Raw genomic sequence first — 20798 nt, 5'->3', positions numbered from 1 at the left:
ATACTTCTTTGTAACCATTTCTTAAAAATCCTCTAACCTTATGGATTCCAACGTTTCCCCCTCTCTGTTTGACCCAGAAGCTTTCATTTTCTTGTCGCTTGCTATTTGCGTTTCATAGCTCTATTGCAAAATTTCTGCTTATTATCTGCTGAAGACCTATTTTCACTAAACTGAAGCATTGCTATATTACGGCACAGCAACTTAATGCTGTGAAGACCCAATCCCTGAAAGAGAGATATGAATCACGTTTGGCAACAGTCGCAAGGCATCGTTCAAAAAACTCTGGTCGATTCCAAGGCCTTAATTCAAAACCTTCGTTCATGTCAATACCCTCATCTACTGCTTTCGTGAGATTTCGTACACTCTCTGTGCTTCTACTTCCTAGTTCTCCTGCTTGAATGACAAAAACTTCTCGGACTGTTTTGTTCATCATTCGCCGAAGACAACAGAGTATACAAGGTGCCACTATCAATATCAGTATTAGAACACCTAATATGTAAAGACCTATCTTGCAAAGTTGCCTTAGCCAAGGTGCAAAACTCCAATTTTGAAACAAATCATCCAACCAGGAACCTCCATTTTCTTTAATTTGGGCTGTCAGATCCTTTAATTTTTGAATGCTTTTGTGAATGGATTCAGAATGATCAGACAAATTCATACAACACAATTCTTCCAATTCCTCACAACCATGTCCTTGTGCCAGTAAAAGAAAATCAATGGCTGCTCTGTTTTGAAGAGTAGCATGTCTAATACTATCAACATCGGTCAACATATCACTGATTGCGGAGGATGTGGCATTAGCTTGTTTGCTCAGCCAACATCCAACTCGATCTAATTGTCTCAATGCCACAGCTGAAGCCAATTGGGGTAGAAATATACCTGCTGAAACCCTTCTGGCGGCATTCCAAGGCATAAAATCACTCTGACAGTTCTCATCATAATGAGGAACAGCTCTTGTTTTCCTTTGTTTCTTTTTCATCACTGCTTTGGCAGTGGGGGCAATTATGGTAAGCATACCAATGCTACAAGGGCCACCTTCAAGGTGGGCTGGAATGCCTTGCCAACCTCTGTCTCCGCAAATGATCCAATACCCTTTTGGCAATTGCCGTGGATATTGGTCCGTCTCCAGAAACACATCCCAACTGTTTGAAACATTTGCTGCCCTGAGAAGTTTGTTGGACCAAATGTTCCAATTGAAGGAAGGACTGTTTCCATTGTCAATTCCACCTGGTTTACCATTGGATTCTTTTCTGACCAAAGGAAACTCTTTCACTGGCACAACAACCAAACAGGTTGAGAAAGGCTTTTCTGGTTCCGAATTAGACAGACATATAGTATCCGATCCGGCAGCCTTGGCTAAGGTCACCCAAACACTCGTTTTCGGTTGATCCACAGGCAAATCTGCACGACAAAAAACAATTAAAATCAAGCAAAACAAGTATACCATTTGATTCTGCCCCATCTCTTTCAAGAACTAAGTTTTGGCAGAATTCTTTCTAAACAAAAACAATAACCTAAATTTTCAGCCAAAAATTAGCTTCGTTAAACAAACATTCAGCATTCAATTTGTATACTCATAAATAACATTGGCACAAAATCAGAGTTCATGGGTTCACCGATGCACAAAGAACGTCAGGCACAAGAGGCGTCAGGCGAGACTCGGGATCCTTCCATTCGGTCCACGTCTGCGTACTCGCTTCCTCAGTTCTAGGCTCGACAACAGGTTCTGAAGTGCGATACGGTTTGACGTTTTTGGCAGGAACCCACTTAATTCTTCCAGCACCTGTGGAAATAGAAGCATACCCTTTGCCCCACGTTATTAATTGAAACGGGCCTTCCATCTGTCCAGAGTCAGGGTTTCTAATTAGAAGAGGAGGATGTTCTTTCAGTTTTGCCTGTGTGCTATTTGAAAAGTGTCTAAAGATTGGTGGATCTGGTTCTGTACTTGAACTGTTTAGAAAATTAAAACCATACAAAGCCTTACTCAGTCTCATCTGTGGGGTGATTTCCGTTCCCCCTCTCTGTTGATCTAATATGCGTTTTAAGGTTTGATGTGTTCTTTCAATGATTGCTTGGCTTGTGGGAGAGTGGGGAATACCAAAAATGTGTCGAACACCCCATTCATTTAAAAATGTGGCCAATTTTTGAGATATGTATGCGGGACCATTGTCAGTTTTTACTTCTTGGGGTATACCCAATGAAGCAAAAGCTTGCAGGAAATGATGACAGGCATGGCTGCCAGTTTCACCTGTGTGAAGGGAAGCAAAAACTGCACCAGAGAACGTGTCTATGGAAACATGAATATTTTTAAATTTACCAAAAGAAGGCTATTTAGTAACACCTGTTTGCCACAACTGTAGGCTTTGTAAGCCTCGGGGGTTGATTGCTCCTGTAGAAACAGGAGGTTGTACCAATTGACAGTCAGGGCAAGTATGAATGATAGCTTTAGCTTGACTTTTAGTGATTTGGAACATTCGCATGAGTGCTTGTGCATTTTGGTGGAAAAAGGCATGACTCAATTTTGCTTGTTCAAAACTATTTGGCAATGTGTTAGAAATGACCATTGTCAGCTTGTCCGCTCTTGCATTTCCTTCCACTAAAAATCCAGGAAGTGAAGAATGCGCCCTAATGTGAGAAACAAAATATGGATTAGTTCTATATTGCAAAGTTATAAAAAGACATGAAAGCCAACGATGTAAAGTTTCATTACTAACATCCTTTAAAATGGAACCTTCTATTCTCCTGACTACATTAGCAACATAAGCAGAATCTGTGACCAAATTAAAAGGCTGAGGAAACAGCTGAAAAGCTCAAACTACTGCAGCAAGCTCAACAATTTGAGGGGATCCCTCTACTGTTTGAATATCAGATTCCCAAACATCAGTCTTTTGATTAAACCAAGTCAGAACGGACTTGTGGCTTTTACCAGAGCCATCAGTGAAGAGAGTCACAGCTTGTAAAGGTTCTTCACTTAATTTAGGTTTTTCTCTGAAAATCAATTTTGCTTGCAGTAGTTTGTGAGCTGGATAGTGTATGGAACAAACACCTGGAAAACCTAAGAATGCATATTGTAAATCATCAGAATTTTGCATTGCCCAATTGAAATACTCATTTTTCAATGGCAAATAGATAACTGAACATTCTTGACCTGCCAAAGTTAACAATCTGGTTCTAGCCTTAATTATAATGTATGCAATCATTTCTAAAACTGAGCAAATGGTCTTTGAAAACCTGTAGGGAGGAAAAACCCATTCCATTATTAACAAAGGATCTTGTTCTGTGGCATCCCACTGGAAAATGAGACCACAAAGCTGCATCTTCTCTCCTAAGATTGCAAGAAAGAAAGGATTTTCAGGAATGCAGCGATGAGCTTGTCTTTTTTGAAGAGCTTCTGTGACTTTGTCGAGAGCAGCACGAGCTTCAGGGGTTAAAGTTCTTGGCGAAGTGATGTCGCAACTTCCTCTCAGCAAATGGAAGAGCGGACTCAGTTCATCATTGGTGATTCCCAGCATCGGTCTGACCCAGTTGATTTCTCCTAGAAGTTGTTGTAACTCTTGTAGGTTGTTGACTCTGGTTCGGATCTGAATTTTCTGTGGTATTATTGTCGTCTTCCATCGTCTTCCATCATCTTCCATCCCAGGTACTTCTAAGGTGAAACTTGTTGAATTTTCGTTGCAGAGATTTCAAGTCCAGCTTTTTGAATTTCAGCAACAACACAGTCGCCAGTTTCTTCCATCTCTTCCTTTCAAAGGACTCCACCCTTAAAGCCAACTTTTCTTTCTCTGTATCTATAGATTGACAAACACCAGAACAACCATGTTTTTGCTTAACTGAAAAAGAGTTCCCCGGAACCACAATTTCCCGAGTGGAAGCAGCCACCTCAGCCTCCACCCCAGGCCCAACAGAATCCAATTCAGGTTTCAGTGTCCCTGCACAAACAATTTTAGGAAGTACAGTCACTTTTTCATTTCCATCTTTTACACACTTTGTTCCATCCCCCTTACAAGAGTCACATATTTTTACATTAACAGAACAACGCGAAGAAAAGTCCAAAAGAGTCTCATTTTTTTCCCAGAGAGAGAGAAGAAAGATTTTGGTCAACAGAGTTCAAAGCAATACTTTCAGCATTTGCAACAACACTTGTAACATTCTCCGATACTCACACAGTCTCCGGTTTACTGGAATTTAATGAGACAGAACCAGAAGCTTTGTTTTCTGAGTCCAAGTTGATCTTATTATTATCCGTTTGTTTAAAACAGTGCTCCAACAGCGCTCTACAAACCGGCATAAGTTCTCTTAAGCTTTCATCTTTTTTGAGAGAGACTAGATTATAGATTCTCCAGTTTATCTGATCCCAAAATTGAAAAGTAAAAGCAGACTGCAGATTTAAATCTTGCGTATTCGCTTTAACCCAGATAAGTAAGTTTTTAAGCTCAGTTTTTGAAATTTCAGAGTGACCTTTTTCTTGTAACATTGTCTCTAATTGATGAAAAACATCCCATTCAACTTTTGATAAATTCGTTCCCATTTTTGTGTTCTTTTAATAATTTTCTTTTTCTCTATTTTGCCTCCCAACGTCACCCAAGCGCTCTCCCGAGATAAGTTACTTACAATTTTCTTGGCTTCGGCGGGAGAGATGATACAGTATGCTCCTTGTTAACACTTGGGTCTCCGCAGCTGGTACTTCCACGATTTTTCTTTGTTTTTCTTCTATTCTACGTCCTCACACGAGGCACCAATATGCGGGGGATGGGACAGGTATAAGTCCAATAGTGTCAGGAACCCACGCCTTAAAAAAGGAACCCACTAGGCCGCGGCAAAATATCCAAATATGGATAACATGGTAACCAGACCAGTGAAGAGATTTTTGCTTTTATTTCCAGCACATCAGTCTCAAAATTCAAAATGGAGACATGATAGCTCACTGATCCACACCAAAAAAATGTCTCCTTCAACAGGGCTCATACAGCAATACATAAAAAATCTCAGACTAGAATTCAGCCAATCAGACACAGAAAACACATCTTGACAAGCATTCTATCCAATCTTATAAAACATAGGTAATCATAGCTAAAACAAAGACTAGTTGATAAGAGACAAAGAACAGAGTTCTATTCATGCTAACCTTCTAAAGATATACATTAAATAACCTTGTTGCCATCCTAAAGCCAATTCTACAGAAGCCTATTGTTATTTGTCACGTCTACTGCTTGGGAAACTTTTCTGCTTGCATGGAAAACTTTTTCTGCTTGCATGGGAAACTTTTCTGCAATGCTAACAAAACTCCAGTCTAAGGCCTACATACTTCTTTGTAACCATTTCTTAAAAATCCTCTAACCTTATGGATTCCAACGTTTCCCCCTCTCTGTTTGACCCAGAAGCTTTCATTTTCTTGTCGCTTGCTATTTGCGTTTCATAGCTCTATTGCAAAATTTCTGCTTATTATCTGCTGAAGACCTATTTTCACTAAACTGAAGCATTGCTATATTACGGCACAGCAACTTAATGCTGTGAAGACCCAACCCCTGAAAGAGAGATATGAATCACGTTTGGCAACAGTCGCAAGGCATCGTTCAAAAAACTCTGGTCGATTCCAAGGCCTTAATTCAAAACCTTCGTTCATGTCAATACCCTCATCTACTGCTTTCGTGAGATTTCGTACACTCTCTGTGCTTCTACTTCCTAGTTCTCCTGCTTGAATGACAAAAACTTCTCGGACTGTTTTGTTCATCATTCGCCGAAGACAACAGAGTATACAAGGTGCCACTATCAATATCAGTATTAGAACACCTAATATGTAAAGACCTATCTTGCAAAGTTGCCTTAGCCAAGGTGCAAAACTCCAATTTTGAAACAAATCATCCAACCAGGAACCTCCATTTTCTTTAATTTGGGCTGTCAGATCCTTTAATTTTTGAATGCTTTTGTGAATGGATTCAGAATGATCAGACAAATTCATACAACACAATCCTTCAAATTCCTCACAACCATGTCCTTGTGCCAGTAAAAGAAAATCAATGGCTGCTCTGTTTTGAAGAGTAGCATGTCTAATACTATCAACATCGGTCAACATATCACTGATTGCGGAGGATGTGGCATTAGCTTGTTTGCTCAGCCAACATCCAACTCGATCTAATTGTCTCAATGCCACAGCTGAAGCCAATTGGGGTAGAAATATACCTGCTGAAACCCTTCTGGCGGCATTCCAAGGCATAAAATCACTCTGACAGTTCTCATCATAATGAGGAACAGCTCTTGTTTTCCTTTGTTTCTTTTTCATCACTGCTTTGGCAGTGGGGGCAATTATGGTAAGCATACCAATGCTACAAGGGCCACCTTCAAGGTGGGCTGGAATGCCTTGCCAACCTCTGTCTCCGCAAATGATCCAATACCCTTTTGGCAATTGCCGTGGATATTGGTCCGTCTCCAGAAACACATCCCAACTGTTTGAAACATTTGCTGCCCTGAGAAGTTTGTTGGACCAAATGTTCCAATTGAAGGAAGGACTGTTTCCATTGTCAATTCCACCTGGTTTACCATTGGATTCTTTTCTGACCAAAGGAAACTCTTTCACTGGCACACCAACCAAACAGGTTGAGAAAGGCTTTTCTGGTTCCGAATTAGACAGACATATAGTATCCGATCCGGCAGCCTTGGCTAAGGTCACCCAAACACTCGTTTTCGGTTGATCCACAGGCAAATCTGCACGACAAAAAACAATTAAAATCAAGCAAAACAAGTATACCATTTGATTCTGCCCCATCTCTTTCAAGAACTAAGTTTTGGCAGAATTCTTTCTAAACAAAAACAATAACCTAAATTTTCAGCCAAAAATTAGCTTCGTTAAACAAACATTCAGCATTCAATTTGTATACTCATAAATAACATTGGCACAAAATCAGAGTTCATGGGTTCACCGATGCACAAAGAACGTCAGGCACAAGAGGCGTCAGGCGAGACTCGGGATCCTTCCATTCGGTCCACGTCTGCGTACTCGCTTCCTCAGTTCTAGGCTCGACAACAGGTTCTGAAGTGCGATACGGTTTGACGTTTTTGGCAGGAACCCACTTAATTCTTCCAGCACCTGTGGAAATAGAAGCATACCCTTTGCCCCACGTTATTAATTGAAACGGGCCTTCCATCTGTCCAGAGTCAGGGTATTACAGCGACCTGAGTGGGTCGCTGCTGGTGAGAGAGAGAGACGGTGAGTCTTGTATCTTGATCAGAAGGCTTATTTTTCAAGATATGATATATAATACATTATGACTATACTAAATAGAACATAGAGAGAGGTTTGCAGAGCTGCTAGCTAAGCTAAGAATAGATAGAAAAGAATCCCAAACAAAGCTGTGTCCAGGGACTCAGTCCCCTAGCTTGTACTGGTGATTGGCCCTTAATTATAAACATAGGAAATGAACCAATCAAGGTGTCCCTGTTGCATTCCACAGCAGCTGATAATAATTGTTTACCTTCTCTTCGGAGGCCTCTGGCCTCCCGAAGACACAGAAATCCGAAAGAAAGGATTTCTGTGGAGAAATGTCTGCGACATCTCACCTTTCTAAATTGTATAAAATAAAAGAAAAATGCTGATGTGGAATGAACAGGAAGTTTCTTCACCTATAGAATATACAATAACTAACAAATCACTAAAACAATGCTATAATATAAGAAAAATGCAAAATACAATGTAAAGAGAATTTGAGTCCATGCAGATGAATTTCAGGAACAGTCCAAGAGCCGAAGGTGTTTCCCTTGGAATATCTGAGAGTCCTTTTGGTCCTGAAACAGACTTCTGCAATAGAGTTCCATCAATAGTTATCAAAAACCATTGACAGTCTTAATACAATTTGAAACGATTTGAAACAACTTGAACAATTTTGGAATGTCCTTTCTGGCCCTTCAATGCTTCAGCGCTTCAGAGCTGCTGCCCAGTATTTTCAATCTTTTTTATTTAATTTTTTTTTTTTTTGAATCGAAAAACAAAGAAGGAAAGGCCCTGGGGGCCCTGGCCCATGCCGGACCAGGAACCCCAAAACTGGCTCACACAGGTGGACCTGGACCGGTAGGACAAACCACAATTCCCAAAAACATCAAGAGGCCAAGTGATGGCCCTGGCCCAGGAACCTCCTGAGCCCAACGGCCCAGGCCAAACTCATAAGGAAGGCACTGCATTCCCGCAGGCCTGAACCTTGCTGCAAGCACAATGGCAGCACGGGTAGTGAGACGCTTCCTTTCCCCTAAACCACTGAGGCATGCCAGCAGCAGGGAAATAGAAGCCTTCCCCAGCAATCCCATCTGGGGTCTGGAGATGTTTGTTTCCCACAGCAAACCAGCTATGGTCTCCTCCAGCTGTGCCCTCTCCCTCTGCACTGCATCGGGTTTGTCTCTCATCTGCCCCATGGCTTCATCCCCATCCCCTCCGGGCTGGGGATCAGAGGCAGAACTCTCTGGATGCACCTGCCCCCCCATGCCACTAGGGCACAAGAGAGGCGGCGGCCTCCATGGGACAATCCCCGAAAAACCACCCCCCAAACCGCCGAGAATGCTGATCTTAAAAACAGGCAGCTGGACTGCCACAACAGTGAGTTGGCGGGCAGCCCCCGCTCCACGGAAGGAGAGACCCCCCGCCGGAGCGACTGCTGGGACGTCCGGTGGAAGCAGCGGGGAGGGAGCCGGAACTGGGGAGGGAACCGTGGGATCCGCCGCGGGCTGCTCCGAGGGTCCCGCGGGCTCAACGCCGTTTTCAGCCCCATCCTGAACAGGAACCGTCTCGGCTGGAGCAGGCGGGGACGCTCGGGAACACGCTGTTGCTGCGTCCCTTGTCTCTGAGAGCGGCGGCGGGCACGGCACGGGCATCAGCGGAGCCTGGAGAAGCGGCGGAGCGTCGCCGTTGCTTAGCAACAGGTCAATCGCCGAAGGTGTTGTCTCTTCCGCCTTCTCCGACACAGGCGCTGGCAGGGGCGGGGATGCCGGTGAAACCGCGGGCGGGATCTCCTGGAGTGACGGCTCTGGCAGGGCCTTGGAGGAAGCCTCAGAGGCCGGCGCTGGCTTGAGCGGCCACTCCCATCCCCCCGGAGAGAGAGAAGGGGGGGAAGGAGACGACTCCATCTGAGCATGCTCCGGAGCAAGAGTAAAAAAAACTTCTTCGGGCCGCAAAGTTTCAGCCCCCGCCGCCGCGAAGCAGGGGGGGGGGGAAAAACCCTAAGTCACCACCCACGGGGTCTTCTGCCAAAGGTGGTGGAAACGGAGCCTGGCCATAACAATGAGAGATCCATTGAAAACAAGCTGCTTTGCGTTTCAGAACTGGGAAAAGCTTTATAAATGCTGGATAGGTAGAAGGCAACACGCGTCCCTCAGTGTAGACACGCTGAATAATCGAGTCCATGCACTCCCAGACGAAAGCATCTAAAGCATATAAGACATCAGCAAAGAACCCAAAAAGCTTTGCCCATCGAAAGAATTCATAGATATCTGTTTTTGACAAAAGGAAACCGTCTTCCCTACACCAATGTTTCCAGAGGGCCATAATTTTTTCCTCTGAAGGGGAGAATTGAATCTCTTCTGGCAAGGCATGGGTCTGCCATACGAACAGCCACAAACTACGAAGGGCTGGTTCATCAGGGATAGAAAAGTGAACAGTACCTTTTGAAAGAGTCCAGCTTTCTCTGGCCAGCTCTGCAGGTGTGCTGTTCTTGTCTACCATGTTTCCTGATGATTTTCCAGAAGAAAGTTCTGTTGTGGTCAGCCTTGGCTGTGAACTCTGTCCATATCAGGATCTTCAGTTCTTCAGCTCCTGGCTTGAATCCACTTCTGTGGTCACTTCAAAGCAACCCTCAAATGGTACACATACAGGATTTTTACCCAGTGCAGCAATTTTTGCTCCTCTGGTCTTATTAGATTAATTTTTGCTCTTACACGAGGGGTCACCAGATATTACAGCGACCTGAGTGGGTCGCTGCTGGTGAGAGAGAGACGGTGAATCTTGTATCTTGATCAGAAGGCTTATTTATTAAGATATGATATATAATACATTATGACTATTCTAAATAGAACATAGAGAGAGGTTTGCAGAGCTGCTAGCTAAGCTAAGAATAGATAGAAAAGAATCCCAAACAAAGCTGTGTCCAGGGACTCAGTCCCCTAGCTTGTACTGGTGATTGGCCCTTAATTATAAACATAGGAAATGAACCAATCAAGGTGTCCCTGTTGCATTCCACAGCAGCTGATAATAATTGTTTACCTTCTCTTCGGAGGCCTCTGGCCTCCCGAAGACACAGAAATCCGAAAGAAAGGATTTCTGTGGAGAAATGTCTGCGACATCAGGGTTTCTAATTAGAAGAGGAGGATGTTCTTTCAGTTTTGCCTGTGTGCTATTTGAAAAGTGTCTAAAGATTGGTGGATCTGGTTCTGTACTTGAACTGTTTAGAAAATTAAAACCATACAAAGCCTTACTCAGTCTCATCTGTGGGGTGATTTCCGTTCCCCCTCTCTGTTGATCTAATATGCGTTTTAAGGTTTGATGTGTTCTTTCAATGATTGCTTGGCTTGTGGGAGAGTGGGGAATACCAAAAATGTGTCGAACACCCCATTCATTTAAAAATGTGGCCAATTTTTGAGATATGTATGCGGGACCATTGTCAGTTTTTACTTCTTGGGGTATACCCAATGAAGCAAAAGCTTGCAGGAAATGATGACAGGCATGGCTGCCAGTTTCACCTGTGTGAAGGGAAGCAAAAACTGCACCAGAGAACGAGTCTATGGAAACATGAATATTTTTAAATTTACCAAAAGAAGGCTATTTAGTAACACCTGTTTGCCACAACTGTAGGCTTTGTAAGCCTCGGGGGTTGATTGCTCCTGTAGAAACAGGAGGTTGTACCAATTGACAGTCAGGGCAAGTATGAATGATAGCTTTAGCTTGACTTTTAGTGATTTGGAACATTCGCATGAGTGCTTGTGCATTTTGGTGGAAAAAGGCATGACTCAATTTTGCTTGTTCAAAAATATTTGGCAATGTGTTAGAAATGACCATTGTCAGCTTGTCCGCTCTTGCATTTCCTTCCACTAAAAATCCAGGAAGTGAAGAATGCGCCCTAATGTGAGAAACAAAATATGGATTAGTTCTATATTGCAAAGTTATAAAAAGACATGAAAGCCAACGATGTACAGTTTCATTACTAACATCCTTTAAAATGGAACCTTCTATTCTCCTGACTACATTAGCAACATAAGCAGAATCTGTGACCAAATTAAAAGGCTGAGGAAACAGCTGAAAAGCTCAAACTACTGCAGCAAGCTCAAAAATTTGAGGGGATCCCTCTACTGTTTGAATATCAGATTCCCAAACATCAGTCTTTTGATTAAACCAAGTCACAACGGACTTGTGGCTTTTACCAGAGCCATCAGTGAAGAGAGTCACAGCATGTAAAGGTTCTTCACTTAATTTAGGTTTTTCTCTGAAACTCAATTTTGCTTGCAGTAGTTTGTGAGCTGGATAGTGTATGGAACAAACACCTGGAAAACCTAAGAATGCATATTGTAAATCATCAGAATTTTGCATTGCCCAATTGAAATAATCATTTTTCAATGGCAAATAGATAACTGAACATTCTTGACCTGCCAAAGTTAACAATCTGGTTCTAGCCTTAATTATAATGTATGCAATCATTTCTAAAACTGAGCAAATGGTCTTTGAAAACCTGTAGGGAGGAAAAACCCATTCCATTATTAACAAAGGATCTTGTTCTGTGGCATCCCACTGGAAAATGAGACCACAAAGCTGCATCTTCTCTCCTAAGATTGCAAGAAAGAAAGAATTTTCAGGAACGCAGCGATGAGCTTGTCTTTTTTGAAGAGCTTCTGTGACTTTGTCGAGAGCAGCATGAGCTTCAGGGGTTAAAGTTCTTGGCGAAGTGATGTCGCAACTTCCTCTCAGCAAATGGAAGAGCGGACTCAGTTCATCATTGGTGATTCCCAGCATCGGTCTGACCCAGTTGATTTCTCCTAGAAGTTGTTGTAACTCTTGTAGGTTGTTGACTCTGGTTCGGATCTGAATTTTCTGTGGTCTTCTTGTCGTCTTCCATCGTCTTCCATCATCTTCCATCCCAGGTACTTCTAAGGTGAAACTTGTTGAATTTTCGTTGCAGAGATTTCAAGTCCAGCTTTTTGAATTTCAGCAACAACACAGTCGCGAGTTTCTTCCATCTCTTCCTTTCAAAGGACTCCACCCTTAAAGCCAATTTTTCTTTCTCTGTATCTATAGATTGACAAACACCATGAAGCCATTTATTATAATGGCTAATAGCTTCTGAAAATAAAAGAATTAAAAGATACTCAAAAATATATCAAGGGAATAGCAGCAGTTAATAAATAACCTAAAAACACACTTTCAGGAAGACCTTTATCAGATATTTAGATAAGGCAATGTAAAAAACACTCTCAATATTTGGATAAGGTAGTTTAAAATACACACACAGAAGAAACTTTGGAATTAGAGTATTTGAAGAAACAGTAGTGGAAGCCAATAAGTTAAAGTGACCTGCCAAGCCGCTAGGATCAAGCCAAGTACAACAGTAACTTCAGCCAAGCCATGGAAAAACATGCCAAAGATAACAGGAAGAAGTCCAAATTAGGAAGAGCTTAAAATTTAACTAAGGAAAACCAGGAATTCCCGGAAGACCCCGCCTGCCTATGAATATGCATGTAATAAATGATGTAATCCTTGTTTAGAATTGTATAAAAACCCGCTTTTGCTGTACATAATTCAGAAATCCATTTTGTGATTTCTCCGACGCATCGTAATAAAATACCTCCTGCTTATCTGACTTAGACTGAGTCTCTTAAGCAGTTATTCTCGCCTTTTGGGTCAAAATTCGGCATCATTTTCTGGCACCCCAGATGGGACCAGACAGGAGATCCAGGCCTTGAGGGGTCCTCCCCTAGCCGGGTCCGGGGTCGGGACCCTCTGGCGCCCCTGACTAACTTTTGTCAGAAGAGACTCCCCCCCGGACCAGTGCTTTCGGTGGACAAAGAGTACCCTGCATCTCCTGCTCCAGTTAAGAGGTATTTTAATTGTTTATTGGTTTTGGGATAAAGCGCTTTGTTGGGAACGGGGGTCAGATGTGACTGCCCGATGGGAAAGCTGGGGGACGCCCCGGTAAAAGAATCCCTACTGGGTTAGACTCCCAGAAATAGAAACGCAGGTTAAAGTCCTGCGACTGGGTTAGAGTCCCAGTTACTGGGTTAGAGTCCCAGCATTTGGTTTGAAGGAGTGCTTGTTTATCTTGGTATCTTTGGTCTGTTTTTTACTGTGTGGGAAACTGTTTTCAATATTGTATTTAATGTTATAATACTGTGGATTAAGGGTTAAGAACTAAGATTGCTCTCTGAGAGGTCTGTCAGCCGGTGATCTTTTTGTATGTGTCTGTTGCAAAATCTTACAGGAAACATCTTGTCGCTCTCTCTGTCATCTTTTAGAAGAGAATAAGTTGATAGACGTCTGGGAAGAAATTTGTCACCCCCCTGCAACTGTTATACTGTCTACAGTTGTGATTGCATGAGTGTGGCAAACCGGTATCTCGCGGTCAGTAGGCGACCTCTCGTGACCAAACCTGGTAAAACAGTCCGTTCTGATATAGACTAAAAGGTAGGAACTATTTCGTAAAGGTGTGGGTATGAGTGAGAGTGAATGAGACGCAGCATCGCTGCGAAGCGAGAGGGAGTCCCACTCCGCATTTCCTGTTCTTCGCGAGAAGCCAGGTCGGAAAAGGACGAAGCGATTGCAGATTGTGTGTATGAAGTGTTAAAATAAATTAGTAACAGTACATGTGAGACAACAGAGACTGATCTGGTTAGACACAGGGAATAGCAATGGGAGGCCAACAGAGTAAGGACATAAATATGAAAACCCCCTTAGGATGTATCCTAAAGCACTGGAAGGACTTGGGAGGGATCCCGGGGGGAAACATAAGTAAAAAGGCACTCCTTAAATATTGTACACAGTGGTGGCTGTTGTACAAGTTAGATGACAATGAGAAATGGCCGCCGGAGGGAACAACTAATTATAACACTATTTTGCAATTGATGCTTTTCCTCCGCCGACTTAATAAATGGGACGAAGTAATGTATGCTGACATGTTCTTTACCCTAAGAAATAAACCGGAGTGGCAAAGAGAGTGCGGGGTAAACGTAGCACCTCAGGACCCCTTAGTACTAGCCCTGGAAAAAGATAAGAAAGGTTCAAAGCCTAAAGAACGTTGCTGTGATGCATGTAGCATTGGGCAACAATGTCTTAAATTAACAAGAAGGGATAGTGGAAAGGAGAGCAAAATAAGCCTATGGGAATACCATCCATTCGCCCCAGGACGGGAAGGGCCTCTTCCCAGGCCAAAGGAGGAACAAGGGGACCCTAGCCCATTAAAGGAGCTGGAACGATGGTGGAAATCTAAGTTTGGGCACAGCCCTCAGAAATTAGACAACACTTGGGAGGAGGATAGTCCATTAAAATCGGGGATTGACAAGAGGGAAAGCAGTCCACAGGGACCAGATAGTCCACAGGGGTCGGGGAGCTACAGGGATGCTGACAGCCCACCCAGACTAGAAGTTGAGAGGGAAGAAGGCAGTCCACATGAAGCAGAGAGTCGAGGGGAAACACGCAGCCTGCCCGAACTAAGTCCATATGGGGATAGTAGCACACCCAGGAATGGGGGTTTTAGAAAATCAGGTACCTGTAGAATAGAAACCAGCACACCGAGGACTGGGGATAAAAGTAACTCACTAGGAGGCGATGTCTCTAAGCTGAAGTATAGTGAGAAGAATGACAATGAGATATGCGAAAGGGAGGCAGAGAACAACTCACAGAAGCTGAATATAGTAATTCAGATAGAGGATAAGAGAGATGGAAGGGGAACAGAAGATGAGGACAGTAGCCCGGAACAGGATAGGCGCCGGCAGATGCGGGAAGAAAGGCGACAAATGCAGAGTGAGAGGCGGTTGGACTGTGTAAACCATGCTAGGGGAGTAATAGGAAAAGAATTAACAGGAATAGAAGGTGAAGATGAAGAACAGGGAAAGGGAAAGAGAAAGGAGAAGAGAAAGAATAGGGAAGACATTGAGGCAAAGGAGGAAGATCCCGGGGAAGGGACCAGTCATTCGTATTATACCAGATCTGTGGCACAGAGGGAAGCAAAGCAAAAAGAAGGGAATCATACAATAGCTCCTCTCCGACAACTTATGCCAATGGTAGGAGAAAGGACTAGGGTAAAGGTGCCGTTCTCCACGAGTGATCTGAACAATTGGAGGGATGAGGCAAGGAATTTCAGGAGGAATCCAGAGGGAGTAGCGAAGAGGTTTGAATTAATGGCAAAGAATTTAGATATTGATTGGGAAGATATAGAGGTGATGCTGTCAGAATTGACAGATACAGAAAGGGAACTCGTATTGGAAACAGGAAAACGACATGCTCAAGTATTATCAGGGAGACTAGAAGATAATTTCCCCAGCAGTAAACCAGAATGGGACCTGGGCAACGAAGAGCACTATCGACGACTGGTGCAGTATAGAAAGCTGATAGCGATGGGCTTGCGTAACGCGATCCCTAAGGCTATCAATTGGTCAATGCTATATGACATTAGGCAGGGAAAGGATGAGACCCCGTCAGAGTTTTTGGATAGACTTAGAGCAGCCATGAGACAATACACACCCCTGGACCCAGCAACGGAAGAAGGGAAACAGCACTTGCTAGGGTTGATGATGGGACAGAGTAACCCAGACATCAGGAAGAAATTACAAAAGCTTGAACATCCAGCAAATAAAAACCTGGAGACGTTGCTGAATGAGGCATGGAAAGTATATAATAATAGAGAAATAGAGGAAAAGAAAAAGGAAGATAAGAGGCTAGCTCAAGTAGTGGCTGTAGCAGTAGCAGCTGGATACTGATATCAAGCCAGAATACCAGGAATCTGATCACAGATGGATCCAAAGGAATAAAGGTAAACTGTTAGACAGTGGATGGGGACAATTAGAGACAGGACAATTGATAATACCAGGGAACCTAATGTGGCAGATTGTGAAAACGGAGCATGAAAAGGCCCATTGGGGCCTAGATCCACTTTACCAACATTTGTGAGCTAGGATAGCAGGACCAAAATTATTTACTACTGTAAAACACGTTACATCCCAGTGCGAGCGGTGTCTGAGAAATAACCCGAATACGGGAACCAAGGTACACCAAGGAGCCATAAATCGAGGTAAATTTCCAGGTGAAGTATGGCAAATTGATTTTTCTGAACTCCCAAGAAAAGGGGGGTTTCGATATTTGTTGGTATTAACTGATACATTTTCTGGGTGGCCTGAAGCATTCCCTTGTAGGACAAATAAGGAAAGAGAGGTGACTAAAGTACTGTTGAATGAAATTATTCCACGGTTTGGGGTACCGAAAAGCATTTCTTCGGATAGAGGTACACATTTCTGTGCAAAAGTGGTGAGAGCAATAAGCAAAGCATTACAAATCAAATGGCAACTACACACACCTTATCGTCCACAGGCCAGTGGGCAAGTGGAAAAGATGAATCATCTCATCAAACAGCAAATTGCCAAAATATGCCAGGAGACTAATTTGCAGTGGTATCAGGCTTTGCCTATTGCTCTGCTCAGACTGAGAGTCAAACCAAGATCAAAAGAAAAGTTAAGTCCATTTGAAATTCTGTATGGTAGACCCTATGCTATGCAAGTTGTAAATGGGGACGCTATAGACCAAATCGGTAATCAGTACATTTATGATTATATAATTACGGTGGGGAAACAGTTCGATAAGAATGCTACTGTGGTGATAGGACACCAACCTAAACAACCTGATTGTAAGTTGCATCCGTTTAATCCCGGCGATTGGGTGTATGTTAAGAATCTTTTAGGAAAACCCCTACAAGAAAAGTGGGAGGGACCTTTCCAAGTGCTGCTGACTACCTTCACCGCGGTTCGGATCAAGGAGCGACCTACGTGGATCCATTACTCACGAGTCAAGAAAGCTCCGGAGAATAAACAAGAGGAGCAGACATCATGATCCTGACTTCACCGCAGATCTTCACAACCCTGATCATTGGACTAATGATAAGTATAGTTCTTCCCCAAGGCTCTGTCTCAATAGACCCATGGTCTAATGCACACCAGTGTATCCACCCGGAGTTGGAAACGGGACCGAAGGGGCCCTACTTTGAGGTGTATGCCTTACGTAACAATCAGCCATATGCGAGTAAAGTATGGGATCAGCCCTCCATGGTAGCGTACGAGGGAGACCAAATTCAAGTCGGGTGTCGAGAGCTTGACCCAATAGAAGGAAAAACAAGGCGGCTGGTATTAACAATTCAACCCTTGATGGCAGCCTCTGAACACAACTTAATCACCTTTAGTCCAGTGAAAATGGGGAAACCCACTGTCTGGATTCAGCAAAAGGGCCCAATTTCATGCCAGTGGAGTGACTTCAGGGGAGATCCACCCGGATCACAACCCCGAAATTCAGTAGTTTTTAGAGAAGATCCGCTTGGGGAAATACATCCTGAAAACATAACCCTTGACTTACACCCTCTTCTCTTTTCTGCGGGAAAGATTGTAGCATCTAATGGTCCTGAGGAAGGGAAAGCACAGTGTGAGATGGCATTTAGATTGGAACAGTCGATGACGTTCACATGTGAAAGGGAGCTGAAAGCCCTGGAAATGGGTTTTGGCTTCCCTAAGCGTGCTGTCGCATATAAGGTAGCATTACCGGAAGACGTGATTCCATTGTATCCAGATCTAGACTTGCCCCAAGAAACCACTCCACCGGTGGTATGTAAAGTAGTACATAACCTAACCTTTATAGGGCCTCAGGTGATAAGAAAATCTAACGAACAAAAATTATTGTTAGACCCCACTTATTCCCTGAAAAAGGTGCAGATGAACTTCCACACCGATATTACGTATTTGCAGAAGGATTGCCAACCGTTTATAAAGCAAAGCCTTAAGGGATGGAATGCATGGCTAGCAACAAGGTCTCATCATAGAAGAGCACAAAGAGATTTGAGTGGGTGGATTGGCACTGGATTTGGTATATTAAACACGATAGATCAAGAAGTATTAGTGAATAAATTAAGTACCGTCACGTCGAACTTAGGAAAACTAAAAATGCCCCTCAGTTCATCCATGCTTACATTAGCAGAAACACAATCGCTAGTAGCAAAATTGCTAACCATGGTAGCAAACCACACTGAAGAGGATTTTTTGAAGTTCGCTAACTATACAGGGGAACTTAGCAAGGAAATTGCATTAGCTATCCAGTGCCCTCAGACACAACAATGGGTACAATCAGTAGCGGCAGGAATACTGAGAGAAGGAACGTCAGGTATATTACCTCAGGAAATAAGAGAAACAATATTAAAGGATGATCATACTACACAATTTGAGAAGGACCACCAAGCCTGGTGGCAATTAGTAAATTTCACTTATGAGCCTCAACAGGAACACATCGAAGCCTATGTCCTTACCATTAGTGCAGCAGAGGAAAGAGCTATCTTTCCTATCCTCACTCTAGGGACAATACATCAAGATGTTATTGTCAGGCCAATAGACCATAATGTCTGGGCTAGTTATGATAATACCAAAAATAGGTGGCAATCGGTTAGCACAGAAGCATGTATTCCTAGAGGACAATTAGACTATGTTTGTGAAAACGCTGTAGTAGAAGCAGAAGATCTATGCTTAGATGCCGAGAACAGTGTATGTACCTTTGAAATGCTTCCGCATAATAAAACACAATCACAAGTTTATTATATAGGGAATGGGTGCGCTTGCGTGAGGACAGCTTGTGACAATGTCACCATAGATAATTGCCAAGAAAAGACTAATAATACTAACTTCTGTGTATGCAACTTCACCAAGATAGTAGGTTGTGATTTTCATTATACTGTCCCAATAACTACTCAACAGCTAATTAACGCAGATTTCGACCTATATCAAGAGATACCGAAATTACAAATAGGGATGGACATCGAAGTTCTTAAAGCAATGCTCACACATCCTAAAGTAAAGGAATTGATACAAAAGGTAAATCAAACAACAAAACGAATGGTATGGCAGGTAGAACATAATTCAGAAAAAATAAAGAATGTCCTGACTAAAGTAGAACAAGTAGGCCAGCATCATTGGTGGGATATCTTTGTGGGATACTCCCCAACAGCTATACAAGTCTTTAACTATTTGGTGCACCCAATGCTGATAATAATCATAGTTCTGTTACTATTAACTCTCACAAATATTTGTACGTGGTGGCGACTGAGAATCATAATGAAAAGAACCCAAATGATCTGGGCTATGGTACGAGCATATCAGCGCCCTACAGGGTTAGAATTTGACGAAAGAATTCGTAGGTTATAAGAAAAGGGGGGAAATGAAGCCATTTATTATAATGGCTAATAGCTTCTGAAAAAAAAAGAATTAAAAGATACTCAAAAATATATCAAGGGAATAGCAGCAGTTAATAAATAACCTAAAAACACACTTTCAGGAAGACCTTTGATCAGATATTTAGATAAGGCAATGTAAAAAACACTCTCAATATTTGGATAAGGTAGTCTAAAATACACACACAGAAGAAACTTTGGAATTAGAGTATTTGAAGAAACAGAAGTGGAAGCCAATAAGTTAAAGTGACCTGCCAAGCCGCTAGGATCAAGCCAAGTACAACAGTAACTTCAGCCAAGCCATGGAAAAACATGCCAAAGATAACAGGAAGAAGTCCAAATTAGGAAGAGCTTAAAATTTAACTAAGGAAAACCAGGAATTCCCGGAAGACCCCGCCTGCCTATGAATATGCGTGTAATAAATGATGTAATCCTTGTTTAGAATTGTATAAAAACCCGCTTTTGCTGTACATAATTCAGAAATCCATTTTGTGATTTCTCTGACGCGTCGTAATAAAATACCTCCTGCTTATCTGACTTAGACTGAGTCTCTTAAGCAGTTATTCTCGCCTTTTGGGGCAAAATTCGGCATCAACCAGAACAACCATGTTTTTGCTTAACTGAAAAAGAGTTCCCCGGAACCACAATTTCCCGAGTGGAAGCAGCCACCTCAGCCTCCACCCCAGGCCCAACAGAATCCAATTCAGGTTTCAGTGTCCCTGCACAAACAATTTTAGGAAGTACAGTCACTTTTTCATTTCCATCTTTTACACACTTTGTTCCATCCCCCTTACAAGAGTCACATATTTTTACATTAACAGAACAACGCAAAGAAAAGTCCAAAAGAGTCTCATTTTTTCCCAGAGAGAGAGAAGAAAGATTTTGGTCAACAGAGTTCAAAGCAATACTTTCAGCATTTGCAACAACACTTGTAACATTCTCCGATACTCACACAGTCTCCGGTTTACTGGAATTTAATGACACAGAACCAGAAGCTTTGTTTTCTGAGTCCAAGTTGATCTTATTATTATCCGTTTGTTTAAAACAGCGCTCCAACAGCGCTCTACAAACCGGCATAAGTTCTCTTAAGCTTTCATCTTTTTTGAGAGAGACTAGTTTATAGTTTCTCCAGTTTATCTGATCCCAAAAATGAAAAGTAAAAGCAGACTGCAGATTTAAATCTTGCGTATTCGCTTTAACCCAGATAAGTAAGTTTTTAAGCTCAGTTTTTGAAATTTCAGAGTGACCTTTTTCTTGTAACATTGTCTCTAAATGATGAAAAACATCCCATTCAACTTTTGATAAATTCGTTCCCATTTTTGTGTTCTTTTAATAATTTTCTTTTTCTCTATTTTGCCTCCCAACATC

General features: G+C 42.5%; 1 protein-coding gene across 1 annotated transcript; it reads left to right on the top strand.

Moving 5' to 3' along the window:
- The first annotated feature begins 13492 nt into the window (after nt 1-13492).
- LOC134431542 (uncharacterized) lies at nt 13493-19273 on the top strand. The gene is made up of 3 exons (XM_063179538.1): nt 13493-13645; nt 16901-18747; nt 19259-19273. Exons 2-3 carry the CDS (start codon nt 17056-17058, stop codon nt 19271-19273), a joined length of 1707 nt encoding a protein of 568 aa, XP_063035608.1. The 5' UTR covers nt 13493-13645; nt 16901-17055.
- The last annotated feature ends 1525 nt before the right edge of the window (nt 19274-20798 follow it).

This window comes from Melospiza melodia, chromosome W (assembly GCF_035770615.1).
Source record: "Melospiza melodia melodia isolate bMelMel2 chromosome W, bMelMel2.pri, whole genome shotgun sequence".
Taxonomy (NCBI): domain Eukaryota; kingdom Metazoa; phylum Chordata; class Aves; order Passeriformes; family Passerellidae; genus Melospiza; species Melospiza melodia.
The sequence above is the reverse complement of the archived record's forward strand: the minus strand, read 5'-3'. Positions and strand labels throughout refer to the sequence as shown.

Coding starts and splice junctions, on each gene's coding strand:
- LOC134431542 (XM_063179538.1), top strand. CDS start 17,056: ATGATCCTGACTTCACCGCAGATCTTCACAACCCTGATCATTGGACTA.